General features: G+C 41.1%; 1 protein-coding gene across 1 annotated transcript in view; it reads left to right on the plus strand.

The window, feature by feature from the left end:
* TSHR (thyroid stimulating hormone receptor) overlaps positions 1-18,560 on the plus strand; it is a 166,915-nt gene that overhangs the window by 144,729 nt on the left and 3,626 nt on the right. The window contains exon 9 of the mRNA XM_030848698.3: positions 17,628-17,816. Coding sequence (XP_030704558.1) covers positions 17,628-17,816 — 189 coding nt within the window. The remainder of the gene's footprint in view (positions 1-17,627; positions 17,817-18,560) is intronic.

Below are 18,560 nucleotides of genomic sequence, written 5' to 3' on the forward strand. Positions count from 1 at the left end.
AACTTGCAAATTCTTGTTGCAAGTCAATCCTCATATGAAAAAGCTAGACAGTTACCTGTGGGCACCGGCAGCTTGGAGGGATCTTAAAGTAGAATACCTGATTTTAAAACATGCTAATGATTGACTCATGTTGTAGAAACATAAGCAGTTTATATAAAATGAAGTCGAGGCAGATGCCCTCCTGCCTCCTCATTGTTGCTTTTGGACCATTATCTCTCCTCCTCCTTAAAACCTCTCCCAAACTTTGACTCTCGTGCCCTCAAACATTACCACCCAAATATACTTTTTTTTTTTTAACCACTTTTTTTTTGGTGTGAATTCTATACAAACCTTTTTTTTTTTTTTCCAATTTTGTTTTATTTTCTTTCTTTAAAAAAAAAATTTTTTTAATTCAAGTATAGTTGATTTACCACCCAAATATCTTTTTTGTTGTGATTTGTGAACTCCAAAGTTACTCTATCTCATTTCTTGAAGGTCTCAGCACCTGATGTACTGTTACTGATTCCTCTAACACTACTCCTTTCATAATTTTTGTTGATTTCAGTATCCATGTGGATCTTCTTTCCTATACCTTGGCCTCTGACTTCCACTCTAGTAACCTTGTCCTCCTGGCCTCTGACTTCCACTCCAGTAACCTTGTCCTCCACTCTACCTCTAGACTTCAGGTCCATGGCCAATGATTCCAAACACTTCATAATCTCAGTCTCAAACATTCTGCTGTCTTTCCACATGTTTCCTTCTAATACAGTCATTCTTTCAATTCTTTGGTCTTACTAGGAGCTACAATCTATTACTAATATTTCACTGTCTTTCACCTCTCTCAAGTCTTCATTTCTTCCTTATGAAGCTTAAATTCCATATCTATCATTATAAGCACTGATCTGTACACACAGCCAACTAACTACCTTGACCCTCTCTCTATCATCCTTGCATAGAAAAACCCTACCTTGGTTAAGTCCAATTCCCACCTACTGTGGGCCTGGACTTTTGCAGGTGGGCTTGGCAAGTGGTTTCATTTTAAATCATTCACCCCAGGTGGGCCCCAAGTGCTGTACAGCAATAACATCCCATTTCCCTAGGCACTCTCCCAGATGAACATGTCAGACCTCCTCCCCTCTCCTCAATTCTCTAGTCCTCTCTCGTTCTCATGCCCAGCTGATCACCTTGACTTCCATTTCATTTAGAATAAAATCAATCAGAAGAGAATTCCTCATGCTCCCACCACCACATCTACCCACCTTCCTGTATCTATATCTACATCCTCTGTCTCCTCTCCTGAATTTTAAGTCACTTTTTAAGGCTGGGCCCTTCACCAAGGTCTTGGGTCCCATGCCCTCTCAGCAATTCAAGGGCATTGCTTCGGCAATCCTTGCCCTTCTGTCCCATAGCATCTATATTTTCCTCTTTACTGGATTATCTCCCATGGACATTTAAACATGTTATTGTTTCTCCCATCTTAAAACAATATTTCTTGAGCCTATGGATTAAAAGACACCTAAGAGACATATCAGTCAGCTGTAATACTTAGGTCAACTTGGCTCCTGACTCCAGTGAGACAACTACCTTGCCTCTCTTGGAACACTGATTGAATATTTGATGACTTTAAAGAGTTATTATTATTTTTAAGTGTTCTTTTATTTTTAAAAGATACTTTAACTTTCAGGACTATATACTGAACTACTTATAATTTTAAAATATCCCTTCAACTCCATATCTACCTCTGTATCCTTTTGTAGCAAGACATCACAAAAGAGTTGGCTAGAATTCTAAATCTTCTCCCCCAATCCCTGTTAAGCTCACTCCAATCACGTTTTCACCATGCCACCAAAACTGCTCTTTTCAAGGTCATCAGTGACTTCCACAGTTGCTAAATCAAATGGCCAATTCTTAGTTCGTGTCTCAGAAGCATTTAACTAGGTTGATGACTTCATCCTCCTTACAATACCTTCTTCTTCTGGCTTCCAAGACACCACTCTCTCTTGGTTTTTCTCCACACCTCTGATTGCTCCTTCCCAGTCTCCCTCTCTGGTTCTCCCTCTTCTTCCTGATCTCTTGTTGTTGGAGTACCCCAGCGTTCCACCTGTGGCCTTCTTTTTATCTCTTTATCCGTGTCCTTGGTGATGTCACCCACTCATATGGCTTTGCATAATGCCTGTGATATCTAAATAGAAGTCTCCAATCCAGACAACTCTACCAAATTCCAGACTTATGACACACTGCCTACTTGACACTGCCACCTGGATGTCTCATAGGCATCTCAAACTTGACCTGTCAAAACTAGGCCTCTGACCATTCCTCCAAATTTGCTTTACCTTCAGCCTTCCCCATCTCAGGAAATGGCAACTCCATTCTTCCAGCTGCAGACCATATGTCATGGAGTCATTCTTGACCTCACTTGCTCTTAGACCCCATATCCAAATCCATCAGAAAATCCCATTGGTTCTACCTTTTAAATCTATACAAACTCCAACAATTCTCAGCATCTCCACTGCTACCACTCTGGTCCAAGGCACCATCTTGTCTATTGTAGGTCTCCTTGATTCCACCCTTTGCTCCCTTTGGTTTATTCTCAAAGCAGTAGTTTGATCCTTTTAAAATAAGTCAGATTGTACCATTCCTCTGAAGGCTTTTGATCTCACTGTGATGAAAAGACAAAGTCCTTTTGATGGCCTACAAGGCACACATGATCTGGCTCCCCATTACCTCTCTGACTTCTTCTTCCACATTTCCTAACCCCCCACTGTCTCAGCTCCAGCCATACTGGCCTCTCTGCTTGTTTAAACATACCAGGTACACTCTCATCCCAGGGACTTTGCACTGACTGGTCTCTCTGCCTGGAAGCCTCTTTCCCAGATATAACTATGGCTTTCTCCCTCATCTCCTTCAGATCTTCGCTCAACCAACTCCTCAGTGAGGTCTTCCCTGACACCCATCCCCATCTCTAATTGTGACTTACCTCTGGGCTCTTCCTTTCCCCTACTCCGTATTGCTTCTCCCCATGGTACTTATCGTTATCATCTAACATACTGTTCCTTTTTAGAAAAAATTATCCCTCTCTCTAGAATGTAAGCATAAGAAGAGCAGGAATTTCTGCATGTTTAGTCAACTGCTATAACCCTAGATTCTAGAACTGTACCTGAGACATAGAAAGCAATCAATAAATACTTATTGAATAAATGCACATGCTGTTTTAAAATTTTAAACAAATAATTAAACAAGCTCACTGTCTTGAACTTATAGCTTTTAAGCTCTAGTTATTTTTAACTCAGTATCAATAAATTAATTAAACTGCTTTTTAAGCAGTAAGTTAATCTTCTTTCTGCTCTTAGATGCATTTCATCTACCAATTTACAGATGTGACTACACATTTATAATGGATCAGCTTCTACATACTGACCTTTAGAAAACCCCACATTCATTACAAGCAAACATAAAAGAGACTTGCAATTGCTGCTGAAACATTGGCAAGCCGATTAGTGCTTATTTAATTTGCAATTGAATTCATCAAAGGTTAATCGTGTATTTGATAATGACAAAATATCTCACACAAAAATAGAAACTGTTCCAATGTTTGGGGATGCCAGAGCACCTAATTGCTTCTGAGGAGCAATTTGTTCTTCCTATGACATCAAATATCAGTTGGGTCTTTTCTTTTTCCTGGCATCCTTAAAATTTGGTGATATTCTTGCCCAGTATATAACCCTGCAGGCCTCACTCTCTCCAAATTCAGGTCCTGTTACTTTCATTAGACACTTAACTTGAGATGGTTCCCATGACCTAGGCAATTAGACTTCAAACTGTCTGCCAGGCTCAGCTCAGCTGCATTCTGTTTTGTGAGCAAATACTTGCTAGAGACAAATTCTCTTGAAGTTCAGTGCCCATCACTTGATGAGCTCCTTGTGGAAAGTGCCAGAGTCAGTAAGAGAGGGGGAGGCCCTCCAGCTAGTAGGCTTCATTCGATATGGCTGCACTCACAAAGGAATTCAGGTCCTTTAACAGCTGATAGCTACTCTCCATATTGTTATCACTTCAAAACCAAAATTTAAAAATTAAACTATATTTTGAAGGATTTATTTTAGGAAAGATACACTATTAGGAAATTCTGGATTCAAACTGGTCAAATAAAAATTTAGATGAATGTGAAAAGATACAACTTCAAATAACTTAAAATGATCCCTGCCTTGTTAAGTCTGAGGATTTCTTCAGACTGAGGCTCTTTCTCCATCAACTCCAGATTTGGAGATTGTCCAGTGTGGCTCAGCACTCAATAAGTATTCATTCTCAGCTCTTGCACACTTCTACGTGCTAAATGGAGTAGTGATTAAAAGTCAAAGATGATGCATTGAACTTAAGCCTTTATTTCTTCTCCCTCCCGAGATCCCTCTTAAAAGATGGGAGAGAAAATTTTAATGTACATAAATCAACAAGGACAAAGAAGACGGGTGAGGGCAAATGGATGGCCTGGAGAGCTACAGAATTCTGGGGGGAAAAAAGGCAGAGGAGAAGGAGGCAAAACCCACACGGAGCATATATTCAGAGGCAACTTCTTGCCCTGCAAAATCTCTGAAGGGTATGAGATTTAGCAGTGATGGATGTGACATGTGGCAAGAGACGTGGGACTAAAAACAAAAGGATTAATTGAAGGTCTCTGTCTGGAAATGGTAACCCTCCACCCCATTCATGCAAAACACCAACAGCCAAGTACCTCCCCTCTAAGCTGGAGATTGAAGTCTTTTTTCTGAAGAAGTTGAAAAACTCTAAAACAAAAAAGACCTCCACATTGGCATTTTAGGGTTCAGCAGCATAATGGCCATCTCCCCACAGAATTGCCCTAAAGCACAGTCTACTGGTAGACAAGCTCCCTATCAGATTTTCAGTGCCTCGTTCTTCAGCATGAATGTGACACCAAGGAACACAAACCAAAGAATGCTTCTAACATGAAAGATCAAAACCAAGAAAAACAAATGGGGGGTGGGGGTGGGGAGGGGGATGAGTCTGGAGGAACCAAAGACGTTAAAGAGAACAGAAAAGAACTTTTTACAAAGCAACAATTAGTGACCTGAGATAAATCTGAGAAGATGTTTTATCCCTATAACAGTAATGATAATAATGGCTAATATTCATTGACAACACACTGTCAGTTGCTGTTCAAGAAGATGAGGCACAAAATGTTAAGTAACTGATAGTAAGTGGGGAAGCCAAAATACAAATCCAGATAGTGTGAATTGAAAACTCATGCTCCTAACTGTGTGTATGCGTCCTCAAACATGCTATAAAAAAGGAAGATAAAACAGGAAAGCACTCTTTAAAAATGTATTTGACAAGTATATATTCAGAGCCTTCTGTCTTCTAAGCACCAGTCTGTGTGCGAAAAATATAGCGATAAACAGAACAGGCAGAGTCCCAGCTCTCATCAAGCTAAATTTAAAAAATTCAAAGCCAGGCACAGAAAGACAAATACTGCATTATTCCTCTTATCTGTGGAATCTAAAAAAGTTGAACTCATAGTAAGAGTAGAATGGTGGTTGCCAGGGGATGGGGGATGAAGGAAATAGGAAAATGTGGGTCAAGAGGTACACAGTTTCAGTTATGCAGTGTTAAGTTCTGACTGTCTAATACACAGCATGGTGACTATAGTTAATACTATATCGCATACTTGAAATTTGCTGAGAGTAAATCTTTTTTTTTTCATTTTAACATCTTTATTAGAGTATAATTGCTTTACAATGGTATGTTAGTTTCAGCTTCACAACAAAATGAATCAGTTATATATATACATATGTTCCCATATCTCTTCCCGCTTGCATCTCCCTCCCTCCCACCCTCCCTATCCCACCCCTCCAGGCGGTCACAAAGCACCGAGCTGATCTCCCTGTGCTATGCGGCTGCTTCCCACTAGCTATCTACCTTACGTTTGGTAGTGTATATATGTCCATGCCTCTCTCTCGCTTTGTCACAGTTTACCCTTCCCCCTCCCCATAGCCTCAAGTCCATTCTCTAGTAAGTCTGTGTCTTTATTCCTGTTTCACCCCTAGGTTTTTCATGACATTTTTTTTCTTAAATTCCATATATATGTGTTAGCATACGGTATTTATCTCTCTCTTTCTGACTTACTTCACTCTGTATGACAGACTCTAGATCTATCCACCTCATTACAAACAGCTCAATTTCATTTCTTTTTATGGCTGAGTAATATTCCATTGTATATATGTGCCACATCTTCTTTACCCATTCATCCGATGATGGACACTTAGGTTGTTTCCATCTCCAGGCTATTGTAAATAGAGCTGCAATGAACATTTTGGTACATGACTCTTTTTGAATTTTGGTTTTCTCAGGGTATATAACCAGTAGTGGGATTGCTGGGTCATATGGTAGTTCTATTTGTAGTTTTTTAAGGAACCTCCATACTGTTCTCCACAGTGGTTGTATCAATTAACATTCCCACCAATGGTGTAAGAGGGTTCCCTTTTCTCCACACCCTCTCCAGCATTTATTGTTTCTAGATTTTTTGATGATGGCCATTCTGACTGGTGTGAGATGATATCTCATTGTACTTTTGATTTGCATTTCTCTAATGATTAATGATGTTGAGCATTCTTTCATGTGTTTGTTGGCAGTCTGTATATCTTCTTTGGAGAAATGTCTATTTAGGTCTTCTGTACATTTTTGGATTGGGTTGTTTGTGTTTTTTTTATTAAGCTGCATGAGCTGCTTATAAATTTTGGAGATTAATCCTTTGTCAGTTGCTTCATTTGCAAATATTTTCTCCCATTCTGAGGGTTGTTTTTTGGTCTTGTTTATGGTTTCCTTTGCTGCGCAAAAGCTTTTAAGTTTCATTAGGTCACATTTGTTTATTTTTGTTTTTATTTCCATTCTCTACGAGGTGGGTCAAAAAGGACCTTGCTGTCATTTATGTCATAGAGTGTCCTGCCTATGTTTTCCTATAAGAGTTTGATAGTTTCTGGCCTTACATTTAGGTCTTTAATCCATTTTGAGCTTATTTTTGTGTATGGTGTTAGGGAGTGATCTAATATCATACTTTTACATGTAGCTGTCCAGTTTTCCCAGCACCACTTACTGAAGAGGCTATCCTTTCTCCACTGTACATTCCGCATCCTTTATCAAAGAAAAGGTGACCATATGTGCGTGGGTTTATCTCTGGGCTTTCTATCCTGTTCCATTGATCTATCTTTCTGTTTTTGTGCCAGTACCATACTGTCTTGATAACTGTAGCTTTGTAGTATAGTCTGAAGTCAGGCAGCCTGATTCCTCCAGCTCCGTTTTTCGTTCTCAAGATTGCTTTGGCTATTCGGGGTCTTTTGTGTTTCCATACAAATTGTGAAAATTTTTGTTCTAGTTCTGTGAAAAATGCCAGTGGTAGTTTGATAGGGATTGCATTGAATCTGTAGATTGCTTTGGGTAGTAGAGTCATTTTCACAATGTTGATTCTTCCAATCCAAGAACATGGTATATCTCTCCATCTATTTGTATCATCTTTAATTTCTTTCATCAGTGTCTTATAATTTTTTGCATACAGGCCTTTTGTCTCCTTAGGTAGGTTTATTCCTAGATATTTTATTCTTTTTGTTGCAGTGGTAAATGGGAGTGTTTTCTTGATTTCACTTTCAGATTTTTCATCATTAGTGTATAGGAATGCCAGAGATTTCTGTGCATTAATTTTGTATCCTGGTACTTTACCAAATTCATTGATTAGCTCTAGTAGTTTTCTGGTAGCATCTTTAGGATTCTCTATGTATAGCATCATGTCATCTGCAAATAGTGACAGCTTTACTTCTTTTCCGATTTGGATTCCTTTTATTTCCTTTTCTTCTCTGATTGCTGTGGGTAAAACTTCCAAAACTATGTTGAATAAGAGTGGTGAGAGTGGGCAAACTTGTCTTGTTCCTGATCTTAGTGGAAATGCTTTCAGTATTTCACCATTGAGGACAATGTTGGCTGTGGGTTTGTCATATATGGCCTTTATTATGTTGAGGAAAGTTCCCTCTATGCCTACTTTCTGCAGGGTTTTTATCATAAATGGGTGTTGAATTTTGTCAAAACCTTTCTCTGCATCTATTGAGATGATCATATGGTTTTTCTCCTTCAATTTGTTAATATGGTGTATCACGTTGATTGATTTGCGTATATTGAAGAATCCTTGCATTCCTGGAATAAACCCCACTTGATCATGGTGTATGATCCGTTTAATATGCTGTTGGATTCTGTTTGCTAGTATTTTGTTGAGGATTTTTGCATCTATGTTCATCAGTGATATTGGCCTGTAGTTTTCTTTCTTTGTGACATCCTTGTCTGGTTTTGGTATCAGGGTGATGGTGGCCTCGTAGAATGAGTTGGGGAGTGTTCCTCCCTCTGCTATATTTTGGAAGAGTTTGAGAAGGAAAGGTGATAGGTCTTCTCTAAATGTTTGATAGAATTCGCCTGTAAAGCCATCTCGTCCTGGGCTTTTGCTTGTTGGAAGATTCTTAACCACAGTTTCAATTTCAGTGCTTGTGATTGGTCTGTTCATATTTTCTATTTCTTCCTGATTCAGTCTTGGCACGTTGTGCTTTTCTAAGAATTTGTCCATTTCTTCCAGGTTGTCCATTTTATTGGCATAGTGTTGCTTGTAGTAATCTCTCATGATCTTTTGTATTTCTGCAGTGTCAGTTGTTACTTCTTTTTCATTTCTAATTCTATTGATTTCAGTCTTCTCCCTTTTTTTCTTGATGAGTCTGGCTAATGGTTTATCAATTATTTTTATCCTTTCAAAGAACCAGCTTTTAGTTTTATTGATCTTTGCTATCCTTTCCTTCATTTCTTTTTCATTTATTTCTGATCTGATTTTTATGATTTCTTTCCTCCTGCTAACTTTGGGATGTTTTGTTCTTCTTTCTCTAATTGCTTTAGGTGCAAGCTTAGGTTGTTTATTCGAGATGTTTCCTGTTTCTTAAGGTAGGATTGTATTGCTATAAACTTCCCTCTTAGAACTGCTTTTGCTGCATCCCATAGATTTTGAGTCGTCGTGTCTCCATTGTCATTTGTTTCTAGGTATTTTTTGATTTCCTCTTTGATTTCTTCAGTGATCACTTCGTTATTAAGTAGTGTATTGTTTAGCCTCCACGTGTTTGTATTTTTTACAGATCTTTTCCTGTAATTGATATCTAGTCTCATAGCATTGTGGTCGGAAAAGATACTTGTTACAATTTCAATTTTCTTAAATTTACCAAGGCTTGATTTGTGACCCAAGATATGATCTATCCTGGAGAATGTTCCATGAGCACTTGAGAAAATGTGTATTCTGTTGTTTTTGGATGGAATGTCCTATAAATATCAATTAAGTCCATCTTGTTTAATGTATCATTTAAAGCTTGTGTTTCCTTGTTTATTTTCATTTTGGATGATCTGTCCATTGGTGAAAGTGGGGTGTTAAAGTCCCCTACTATGAATGTGTTACTGTCGATTTCCCCTTTTATGGCTCTTAGTATTTGCCTTATGTATTGAGGTGCACCTATGTTGGGTGCATAAATATTTACAATTGTTATATCTTCTTTTTGGATCGATCCCTTGATCATTATGTAGTGTCCCTCTTTGTCTCTTGTAATAGTCTTTATTTTAAAGTCTATTTTGTCTGATATGAGAATTGCTACTTCAGCTTTCTTTTGGTTTCCATTTGCATGAAATACCTTTTTCCATCCCCTTACTTTCAGTCTGTATGTGTCTCTAGGTCTGAAGTGGGTCTCTTGTAGACAGCAAATATATGCGTCTTGTTTTCGTATCCATTCAGCCAATCTGTGTCTTTTGGTGGGAGCATTTAGTCCATTTACATTTAAGGTAATTATCGATATGTATGTTCCCATTCCCATTTTCTTAATTGTTTGGGTTCGTTATTGTAGGTCTTTTCCTTCTTTTGTGTTTCTTGCCTAGAGAAGTTCCTTTAGCATTTGTTGTAAAGCTGGTTTGGTGGTGCTGAACTCTCTCAGCTTTTGCTTGTCTGTAAAGGTTTTAATTTCTCCATCAAATCTGAATGAGATCCTTGCTGGGTAGAGTAATCTTGGTTGCACGTTTTTCTCCTTCATCACTTTCAATATGTCCTGCCACTCTCTTCTGGCTTGCAGAGTTTCTGCTGAAAGATCAGCTGTTAACCTTATGGGGATTCCCTTGTGTGTTATTTATTGTTTTTCCCTTGCTGCTTTTAATATGCTTTCTTTGTATTTAATTTTTGACAGTTTGATTTATATGTGTCTTGGCGTATTTCTCCTTGGATTTATTCTGTATGGGACTCTCTGTGCTTCCTGGACTTGATTAACTATTTCCTTTCCCATATTAGGGAAGTTTTCAACTATCATCTCTTCAAATACTTTCTCAGTCCCTTTCTTTTTCTCTTCTTCTTCTGGAACCCCTATAATTCGAATGTTGGTGTGTTTAATGTTGTCCCAGAGGTCTCTGAGACTGTCCTCAGTTCTTTTCATTCTTTTTTCTTTATTCTGCTCTGCATTAGTTATTTCCACTATTTTATCTTCCAGGTCACTTATCCATTCTTCTGCCTCAGTTATTCTGCTATTGATCCCATCTAGAGTATTTTTCATTTCATTTATTGTGTTGTTCATCATTGTTTGTTTCATCTTTAGTTCTTCTAGGTCCTTGTTAAATGTTTCTTGCATTTTGTCTATTCTATTTCCAAGATTTTGGATCATCTTTACTATCATTATTCTGAATTCTTTTTCAGGTAGACTGCCTATTTCCTCTTCATTTGTTAGGTCTGGTGGGTTTTTATCTTGCTCCTTCATCTGCTGTGTGTTTTTCTCTCTTTTCATTTTGCTTATCTTACTGTGTTTGGGGTCTCCTTTTTGCAGGCTGAAGGTTCGTGGTTCCTGTTGTTTTTAGTGTCTGTCCCCAGTGGCTAAGGTTGGTTCCGTGGGTTGTGTAGGCTTCCTGGTGGAGGGTACTAGTGCCTGTGTTCTGGTGGATGAGGCTGGATCTTGTCTTTCCGGTGGGCAGGTCCACATCTGGTGGTGTGTTTTGGGGTGTCTGTAGACTTATTATGATTTTGGGCAGCCTCTCTGCTAATGGGTGGGGTTGTGTTCCTGTCTTGCTAGTTGTTTGGCATGGGATGTCCAGCACTGTAGCTTGCTGGTCGTTGAGTGAAGCTGGGTGCTGGTGTTGAGATGGAGATCTCTGGGAGATTTTCGCCGTTTGATATTACGTGGAGCTGAGAGGTCTGTTGTTGACCAGTGTCCTGAAGTTGGCTCTCCCACCTCAGAGGCACAGCACTAACTCCTGGCTGCAGCACCAAGAGCCTTTCATCCACATGGCTCCTTAATTTGGGATGATTCATTGTCTATTCATGTATTCCACAGATGCAGGGTACATCAAGTTGATTGTGGAGCTTTAATCCGCTGCTTCTGAGGCTGCTGGGAGAGATTTCCCTTTCTCTTCTTTGTTCTCACAGCTCCCAGGGGCTCAGCTTTGGATTTGGCCCCACCTGTGCGTGTAGGTCGCCGGAGGGCGTCTGTTCTTTGCTCAGACAGGACGGGGTTAAAGGAGCCGTTGATTCGGAGGCTCTGGCTCACTCAGGCCGGGGGTAGGGAGGGTCACGGAGTGCGGGGCGGGCCTGCGGCGGCAGAGGCCGCCGTGACGTTGCCAGCCTGAGGCGCGCCATGCGTTCTCCTGGGGGAGTTGTCCCTGGATCCCGGGACCCTGGCAGTGGCGGGCTGCACAGGCTCCCCGGAATGGGGGTGTGGATTGTGACCTGTGTTCGCACACAGGCTTCTTGGTGGCGGCAGCAGCGGCCTTAGTGTCTCATGTCTGTCTCTGGGGTCCGCACTTTTAGCCGCGGCTCGCGCCCGTCTCTGGAGCTCGTTTAAGCAGCGCTCTTAATCCCCTCTCCTCGCGCACCAGGAAACAAAGAGGGAAGAAAAAGTCTCTTGCCTCTTTGGCAGGTCCAGACTTTTCCCCGGACTCCTTCCCGGCTAGCCGCGGTGCACTAACCCCCTGCAGGCTGTGTTCACGCTGCCAACCCCAGTCCTCTCCCGGCACTCCGACTGAAGCCGGAGCCTCAGCTCCCAGCCCCGCCCGCCCCGGCGGGTGAGCAGACAAGCCTCTCGGGCTGGTGAGTGCTGGTCGGCCCTGATCCTCTGTGCGGGAATCTCTACGCTTTGCCTTCTGCACCCCTGTTGCTGTGCTCTCCTCCGCGGCTCCGAAGCTCCCCCACTCCGCCACCCGCAATGTCCACCCGCGAAGGGGCTTCCTAGTGTGTGGACACTTTTCCTCCTTCACAGCTCCCTCCCGCTGGTGCAGGACCCGTCCCTATCCTTTTGTCTCTGTTTATTTTTTTCTTTTGCCCTAACCAGGTACGTGGGGAGTTTCTTGCCTTTTGGGAGGCCTGAGGTCTTCTGCCAGCGTTCAGTAGGTGTTCTGTAGGAGTTGTTCCACGTGTAGATGTATTTCTGGTGTATCTGTGGGGAGGAAGGTGATCTCCGCGTCTTACTCTTACGCCATCTTCCCAGAAGTCCTATGTCTGAGTCTTTAAGAGAGTAAATCTTAAGTGTTCTCACCCCACTACATCTCACCACATTACATCTGTGTGAGGTGATGGATATGTTAATTAGCTTGATTGTGGTAATCATTTCACAGTGTATACATGTATCAGAACAGCACTTTGTACACCATAAATATATACAATTTTTATTTGTCAATTATACCTCAATAAAGTTGGACATTGTTTTAATTAATTTTTTAATTCAATAGAAGAGATGGAAGATACAGTCAAGGAATTTTACCAGAAGATTCAATAAAAATAATAGCAGAAAATTATAAGAAAAGATGGAGATATGTCTGATGGTTCCAGGATGGTCCTTTTCCACTTACCAGGAATTCCAGGGAAGAAACTCAAGTTACTGTGTTATTCCAAGGCACAAGTTATCCTGGGAACAATACCAAAAATTGTCTTACAGGTGAAGAGCACAGGTCTCCAGATTGAAGGGACCCCTCTATCCCAGTGTCCAGCACAATAAATGAAAAAAGATCTATATCTATATCAAGGCACACTTTCATGAAATCTCACACCAAGGAAGAGAAGGCCATATAATTATTTCACAATATACACATATCTCAAATCATCATGTTGTACACCTTGCACGTAATATATGTCAATTATATCTCAATAAAGCTGAGAGAGAGAGAAGGCTATAAAAGCTGTCAGAGAGTAAAATCACATCAATGACCAAAGAATATATGGAATCTAAATAAAAAAGAAAAATGGTTCTGAAGAACCTAGGGGCAGGACAGGAATAAAGACACAGAGGTAGAGAATGGACTTGAGGACACGAGGAAGGGGAAGGGGAAGCTGCGACAAAGTGAGAGAGTGTCATGGACATATATACACCACCAAACATAAAATAGATAGCTAGTGGAAAGCAGCTGCATAGCACAGGGAGATCAGCTCGGTGCTTTGTGACCACCTAGAGGGGTGGGATAGGGAGGGTGGGAGGGAGATGCAAGAGGGAGGGATATGGGGACATATGTATACTGATAGCTGATTCACTTTGTTATACAGCAGAAACTAACACACCATTGTAAAGCAATTATACTCCAATAAAGATGTTAAAAAAAAATGACCAAAGAATAAGAACCTGAATGGCACCGTACTTACCAAAAGCAACACTGGGTGCTAGAATTCAATAGAGTAAAGCCTTTAGAATTCTGAAGAAAAGTGATTTGCAACCTAAAATTTATAGCCAGGTAAAGTGTCAATTGAATACAAGAGTAGGGAAAAAAGTCATTTTCAGTCATACAAGGACTCAGAAAATATCTTGCATATATGACCTCCAAAAAATTACTTGGAAATGTACTCCAGGGAATTCCCTGGTGGTCCAGTGGTTTGGACTCTGCACTTTCACCATTGAGGGTGTGGGTTCAATCCCTGGTGGGGGAACTAAGATCTTGTAAGCCGGGAAAAGAAAAAGAAAGAAAGGAAGGAAGGAAGAAAAGAAAGAAAGAAAGAAAAAGAGAGAGAGAGAGAGAGGGAGGGAGGGAGGAAGGAAGGAAGGAAGGAATAAAATGTACTCCAGTGAAATGAGGGAGAAAACCAAGAAAGAAGACAACACAGAATTCAGGAAGAGACTTGCGCTGGAGAGAGGGCAGAGACTTAGAGAAGCGTGAACTGTAGACATTGGAGGAACCATGGGTTTCAAGCTGGAAAGCAACAAAACTTGTTCTTTCCAAGTTTTAGAAAGAACATCCTGTCCTAAGTCTGAAGGCAGAATTAGTAGACACTTTCTGGGAGACGAGTCCGGAAGTTTTTGCAAAACTCAGTTGAAATGTAATTCAGACCTAAACTAAGGTGGTAGTTATGAGAACCATGACACTGTAGACCCATAAACAGCAGAGCTGAAATCTGATTGGGGGTCTAGCTCAATTGCATTTTACTGTAAACATTCATGGCATGAATACTGAACAAGGACAAGAGAGAATCCACAAGGACATAAGCCCTGGAAGATGGCACTTGGTGGGCAGGAAATAAAGAAATACCAGCAGGCTTAGAGGGAAGAATCATTCCATTGAGTAATTTTGAAAAGAGAGACAGTGCTACATCCACTGGGAGGTATAGGAGCTCCTACCTTCCTTTCTGCAACACTCAGAGCTGTCTGATTAAAACTTTAGATCTCTGCAACAGAGGTTAAATTTTTTTAAAAGGGGGGGCTGAAGGGGAAGTCGTTGTTCCCCTTGCTTGACTCTGTAAGGGCTGAAGTAGCACCAGTGCAGCAGCCTACATCAGGAGAGGGCCGTACCTCAGAGCACTTCAGGAGCAGTAGGCTTAATGGATACTTAGAGCTACATCAAGTGGCTCATGCCAGTGGGGAGTGAGATGGCTCCAGATAGATTCTAATTTGGGCTGTAAGCAGTCTGTGGCCCTGAGATGAGGTTGGAGAGGAAGGCAAGGGCCAGATCTGCAGGGCCTTGACAAGCATGGTATGAAGACTAGATGTTATTCATGTACATTAGGAAGTCACTGCAAGGTTTTGCAAGGTTATTCATGTACATTAGGAAGTCACTGCAAGGTTTTGAGCAGGAGAATGACCTTGCTCCACCCATATGTTACGACTACTCTACTGCTGTGTGGAGAATGGACCGGAAGGGAGTAAGAGCTGACAAGAAAACTACCACAGCAAGAGATGCTGTTAGCTTGAACCAGAGAGCTTCCATTAGAGATGCAAATACGAGCTCTTCTGGAGTTCACATCCCTGTATTTTGCTCGATTAAATGGACGAGGAGCAGGTTGGTGTCAGGGTGGGGGATTAGAAGCTAAATTTGGGATGGATCTGTCAAGTTGGAGATGCCTGTGAAAAATCCATATGGAAATGTCAAATAAGCAGTTGACTATATAAGCCAAGATCTGGGCTGGAGCTGTATTTGCTTGGTTCCTTGCTTCTGATTTGAGCTTAAACTCCAGATTGTGGCAAGGAGGGCATTAACATTGAACACCTACTATAGGCCAAGTACCAATTATGTTACAGATGTTTCCATCACAAAGTTTATGCACATTTTCCAAAAACGCCTTCCCAATTCAGCCCCACTAGAGGCTACCTGGGAAACGCTCATTGCAGACACTCAGACAAATCAGGGAGTAAATTCCTCCCCCCCACCAGGTTGCTAACGAGTTCCTGGAGGGGTTGCTGCACCTGGATCTATGTTCAAAGACTCCAGAGACCTGAAGATATGAAGGAGCCTGGTGATAATCCCAGCCCCCAGCCACTGAGCTGTCCTAACCTTCAAGCCTTCCTGGCTGAGTCCCAGACAGCACAGAGCAGACACAAACCATCCCCTCCATGCCCTGTTCAAATTCCTGGCCCACAAAAGCTATGCTTGTAATAAAAAGATTGTTTGATGCCATTTAGTTTGGGGGTATTTTGTCATGCAGTAACAGGAATGGTTACTAAAGTGTTTTCTCAAGAAATATCTATTTAAAGACACAGACCTACTAGAGAATGGACTTGAGGATACGGGGAGGGGAAAGGGTAAAAAAAAGAAATATCTATTAAAATGCAAACGCACTACTTGGAAGGATAAACTCTTTCAGATGAACACACACAATCAGTGTATCCAACAGACAGCAAAGCAGAAAAAAGGAGCCAAGAGATGCTCTCTTGTTTCACCGACAGAAAAGAGACACGTAAGTGGCCTCCAGAAAACCGGAGGCATAAAGATGGCCACACCATGAAGACACACGGCTAAAAGAGAAAGAGATGCATCCAAAGGAAGATGAGGCAGGAGAGCAAAGTCCAGCCTCATTTACCTCACAGTTGGGCTTAATTCCTCAACTCTCTCACTAACCACAAAGTTATTCATTTAGGCCAGTTTTTCCAAATGTACTTGCTTAACGTTAAAAATCACCTGGGGATCATATAGTAACAAGAACCAAGGGTAATTATTACCCCCAGGCAAGTTTGGGAAATGTTGAAATATGGAATTTTTAAATTAAATATAAAAAAAAAGCGAACGTGACAGCCTCCCCCCAATAATCACAGTTCTGCAGTGAATGGGGTTAATACTCAAGCTTCCTGTTTATAAAAAGCAAGTTGCAAGTTCTAGCAGCCTTGAACCCTGAGAATGTAAATCCCAGCTAAGTCCAATTACAATAATGTGGAGTAGAAGTTGAAAATATTGGAATTCATTTGCTAATCAGTCATTACTAATTACATGAAACATTAAAAATATGATTGTAAAAAGAAGGAATATTTAATGAAGGTCAATTTAATTCAATTGATAAAATATAAAATAAGAGAGAAGTTAGTTTAAATATTTATGGTCTTATTCAGGCTGTTACTCGACACAAGGAAAAATGATGGAGCAAGATACATAACCTGGATTCTGTGGGACTGAGAAAAGAGCAGGAAATGTCACACTAAAAGCCATGAATTAATTCTACTTTAGTAACTGACACTAATGTCTACACTGTCCCCAGCCTCACCACCTCAATCTGAATCTCATTTCAAATTGTTAATATAAATCCTGGAGTTTTCTTTCCCGGAATACATTTAGAGCCTTCTAAGGAATCTGTGGCGAGATTGTTCTGAGTCATGAAGCCACCATGTAACTGGTTATGACTCCCAAGTTCTGCGTCATTAGGAGAAGACTTTCATGATACTGGTATTGATCCATATCGATGAACACTTTATCAATCCCAAAACCCTAGCCCCCACAGACTGGGAGCAATTTAGTCCCCTCTGAGCCTGTTCAAATTTATTGCTCTTGCCTCTTGAGACCATTTAGCAGTTATATGATGTAGTTTTCCAGAGTAAAATTGACATCCATCTCTGATTCCCAGAGTTTGTGTGTATTGTAATGGGTAAAACAAAATGTCTGCTGAACTATGTATTATTTGTACTGATAGATCCTGGAGTTCTAAACAATAGAAATGGAAGTCCCTTGCAACATACCAACTTAGAAGCATAATATCCATCCTTAGACCAGTGGCTGTGTGTAATAACTCAGAGTGCATATTCTACAGCAGAAAGCATCGTGTCATCTCCCCATTAATCTCAGGCCTGTCTGTCTTTCTGGCCAAGAACTGGAAGGCCCTGGCTGCTCACCATCTCTCTGTATCACTGTTCTCTCCCTCCCAGGGATGTCTCTCATACCAGTGTTACTGCCCTGCCATCCAAAGGCCTGGAACACCTGAAGGAACTGATAGCAAGAAACACTTGGACTCTAAAGAAACTTCCACTTTCCTTGAGTTTCCTTCATCTCACACGGGCTGACCTTTCTTATCCGAGCCACTGCTGTGCTTTTAAGAATCAGAAGAAAATCAGAGGGTAAGTGACAGTGTCTGGAATAAGTGACAAAAGGCTTTGGTTGAAGTTGAATTAATTTCTGGGTTTGAGGAAGAAGCTCTGTGGTTTGAAAACCAGGTGAAGAAGAATTTGGAAACATCCGTCAGAGACATGAAGTTCATGGGACACAGTGACTGCAGACCGAAAGGGTTGCAGATAAGAAATAAGGCCTGTGTCGCTGGATCACAGCAGGGGAGGGAAGGATTTTAGGTGATGTTGTAGGAGAGGCAGGAATCTTGTAGAGGTTACACGACATGATTTCTGGCCTCCAGACCCAACCCATATTAGGTGCCACAACTATGAGGACGAACTTAGGAACAACACGAGCAATTGGATTACCTGGTCAGTTCAGGCCTTGCAAATGTCACAGCTCCCTGGTTACAGTGTGGGCTTTGTAGTCACCTGGGTTTGTGTCCCAGCTTTGCCACTTCCTAGCTGTGTTATCCCACCCTACTCACTTAACCTTCCTGAGCCTTTGTGAAGGGAGATCGTAATGCTACCATTTACAGAGGTTTTGAGAAGAGCAAATGAGAAACTGAGTAGAAAACACCTATCACCATGACCTGGAATTTAAGTTCTCATAATATGTATTATTTTATTAACAGGCTGCTTGTGGGGCTGCAAAAGAGGGATGGCCTTCTTTTTCTCCCATGCTCTCTCTGAATCTTGTCTTCACCTACAGTTTCACTCTGCATCATTTCCCCTTTTGTGTCTGTTCTTCATTTA

This window comes from Globicephala melas, chromosome 2 (assembly GCF_963455315.2).
Source record: "Globicephala melas chromosome 2, mGloMel1.2, whole genome shotgun sequence".
NCBI lineage: Eukaryota > Metazoa > Chordata > Mammalia > Artiodactyla > Delphinidae > Globicephala > Globicephala melas.